Source organism: Oryzias melastigma, linkage group LG20, assembly GCF_002922805.2.
Source record: "Oryzias melastigma strain HK-1 linkage group LG20, ASM292280v2, whole genome shotgun sequence".
NCBI lineage: Eukaryota > Metazoa > Chordata > Actinopteri > Beloniformes > Adrianichthyidae > Oryzias > Oryzias melastigma.
Window position 1 is genome coordinate 123,164 of NC_050531.1, and position 3,196 is coordinate 126,359.

Consider the following 3,196-nt stretch of genomic DNA (forward strand, 5'->3'; position numbering starts at 1 on the left):
AAGAAAAATCTGGACCAAAGATTTATTTGATCATAATTTGGGTTTTAATAAAGGTAGATATTTCCAACATCAGCATAAATGTACTAATTTAAAACAATAATCAAACAGTAACTACCGACTTGACATTGAGGTCAGAGTTCATGATCCAACAGTCGGAAAGAGACTTTTGGGCAAAAGTGGATCCATGGAAAGTTCTAAGTTGCTGCTGAGGAATATCTGGATGATCCACTTAACTTCTGGATCGATGCTCAGATCAGAAACAAGAGGACATTGGAGGGAAAGAAAGCGTCACCAAACAGACTTCAGACATGGTGGTAGTAGTGTGATGGTCAGGGGCTAAACTTTGCTATACTTTGATGTGTGTTCCAAGAATCTAAGAAGACATCGTCCAGCCGTTTTTTTTTAGCTTTGCCGAACGGTGATCCAAACTATCAAGTCCATGTTTTCATGAAAACAAAGAACTAATAAAACTAAAGATTATAGAGTTTAGATTTTAAGACTGATCTTTAATTTTTTTCACATGCTCGGTGACAATTAACTGCCTTTTAAAAACTTTATTTTTTATTTGACACATAATAACATTTCAGTGAGTAAAAGGAGAGATGTATGAATTTGCAGCTGCAGCTTCTGATGGGATTCTGCTCCTGCAGGCAGACCGATATTAGACAACGTCACTGATGCCATCTATGGAAGCAGGAAGACCATCTGCATCATCAGCCGCAGATACCTGGAGAGTGAGTGGTGCTCTAGAGAGATTCAGGCAGCCAGGTAAGCATCAGGTGGAACCAGTCCTATTGGTGTTCAGACTCAAACTAATCCATCTAAATATTCTTTTTGCATGTTTTGTTTTTTGTTTAGTTTTTAGTTCATCATAAAGGTCTGTTTTTTTTACCACGATGTGGATTTTTTATGTGGTTTGTTTTGTGTTGTTATGCTCTCTCTGCTGTTTCATTCTTCATACCATTTTGTTGTTGTTACTCTTGTTTCAGTTGGACCTGCTTTGCTTCATTTTTTCTCCAGCTTTCGTCTCTTTGACGACCAGAAGGATGTTCTGATCTTGGTCTTCCTGGAGGACATTCCGCTCAATCTGCTTTCTCCGTACCATCGCATGAGGAAGCTGCTGAAGAGGCAGACCTACCTGAGCTGGGCTCGAGCCCCAAACCCACAGGTGTTCTGGGAGAAGCTGAGGCGTGCATTGCAAAGCGGAGATGACCTGGATGAAGACCGGTTCTGTCCGAGCTTGTTACAGATACCCTGATGGAGGGTTGAGGCCATCGTTGTAAGTCTGTATGTAGTTTGAGAAGTTTTCTTGTAAAAAAAAAAAAGTGGTGTTAAAAATGTGATTTTTTTTTTACACTGAATAGTTTGAAAATTAAAGATTTGTTAAATAGTTATGATAGTTTCATTCACATTTAATGTTAAAAACAACATTTTCATTGTAATTTTTGATGAAATACTGAGCAGAGGTCATTTCCTCTGTGGTTTGAACAGTTTCACTTCTAACATGTTGGAGCCAAATTTGATCCTGTAAAATCAAGATAGTGTGGATTTTCAACAATGATTTCCTCTGGAAGTGACAGTGTTGTATCTGCTTTCACAGTTACAGGTGTTGGTGAGACACACAATCCCAGACCAGAGTGTAGAAGAGAATCACACTTTCAACAAATCAGATGTGAAGCAGCTTCCATCAGCAATAATCTGCAAAGTGAACGACGGAGATTCTTCAGATGAATCTACTGTCATGACTATTCTACGCTGAAGTGTCACTAGCCTGACAGTACAAGTAACAGAACTCAGTGACATTTTAACATGTATATTTGTTCTTAAGCATATTTAAGAGCACAATAGGAAGTCATGTGTCTCAGATGGGTCAAGGGTTCTATCATCTAAACCTCCTTTGGGTCATTGGATTCCTGGAGCCTTTCCCAACCAGTCAGGCCAAAAAGTTTCACATCCTGGACAGTTACAGAAGTAAAAGAATTCCTGAGAAAAATACAACAACAAGTCCGATTCTGAGGTGATCTAGTCTGAACATGGACTCTTGATATCACGAACCGTGTTAAGAACACTCTGATGTTATAATTGCTCCCATGCAGGTGAATTTGTTTCAGGTCAGAAGCTGGTCTAATTGGAAACCTTGGGGCCACGTGGACCAGAACACGGACTTTTCATTTAGCATCAGAACCAAATGTGGAAGAGCTTTGACACAGATGTCGACCAAAACAATTCATTATCAGTAGTGATTGATTAACCAATCAAGCATTATTTATGAAAAATCTCTTTTCATGTGTTGCAGCTCAAATGACTTTAGATCAGGGTGTCAGACTCCAGGCCTCGAGGCCGGTGTCCTACATGTTTTCCCACCAGGCCTTGAGTTTGATATGCCTGCTTCAGATTTAAAAGCAAACAACAAAATACACAAAAAGAAAAATAAATGAAACCAACTCACCCCTTTGCCCCCCTTTTCCCAAATGTAAGAATCATTATGGTCAAAATCAATTTTAATACTTAATCTGTGATAATGATTTCTGAAATGGTAACATCCGGTTCCGGGTCACAATGAGCAGACGTGTGTCTCCAGCTCTCCTCAACTCTTCGGCTTTTAAAGTTTTTTTTAAGTTGCCCACGAGCGACTTTAATCACCGAGCTGCAGCAACAACTACCACAACGAGGAGAGTTCAAAGTCACGTTAGCCGACATACAAGCTAAGCTAACCCCTGTTCTTCTGCATAATGCTAAGCTAGCAGCTCTGCTGGCGCTTGAAGCTAAGCTAACACCGCTGCTACAACTTGTGGAAGATTTCCATCAGGAAAAGGCACGTAACAAACAACGAGATAATCGCCAAGATCTCCTGAAGAGAAGGATGCATGACATGGATCAACAGGCACGGATGAATAATGTGATTCTCACGGGACTTCAACTACAACCTCGGGTGTGGCCTGGTGCTACCAGCGCTAGCACGGATGCTAACGGAGCTGATATGGGAGCAAACGTGACCGTGGATAATCAAGTTGGAGAATTTCTTGCGTCTAAAGTGATTTCCTTGGACCCAAATACTGTTGAGGTCTGTCATCTGCTTCCTCGGTGAAAGAATACGGATAAACCAGGGATCCTGATCAGGTTTGTGAATCGCAAGGACAAGATAGCTCTGATGAAACAACGTAAAAACCTGAAGGGGTCTAATGTGTTTCTTAAT

The 3,196-nt window shown here is 40.6% G+C and overlaps 1 protein-coding gene across 1 annotated transcript in view; it reads left to right on the top strand.

The window, feature by feature from the left end:
• Nucleotides 1–1,325, top strand: part of tlr22 (toll-like receptor 22) — a 5,159-nt gene extending 3,834 nt beyond the window's left edge. Inside the window, exons 3-4 of the mRNA XM_036217520.1 lie at nucleotides 651–768; nucleotides 1,021–1,325. Of these exons, the coding sequence (XP_036073413.1) occupies nucleotides 651–768; nucleotides 1,021–1,258 (356 nt within the window). The 3' untranslated portion in view covers nucleotides 1,259–1,325. The remainder of the gene's footprint in view (nucleotides 1–650; nucleotides 769–1,020) is intronic.
• Nucleotides 1,326–3,196: the final 1,871 nt, after the last annotated feature.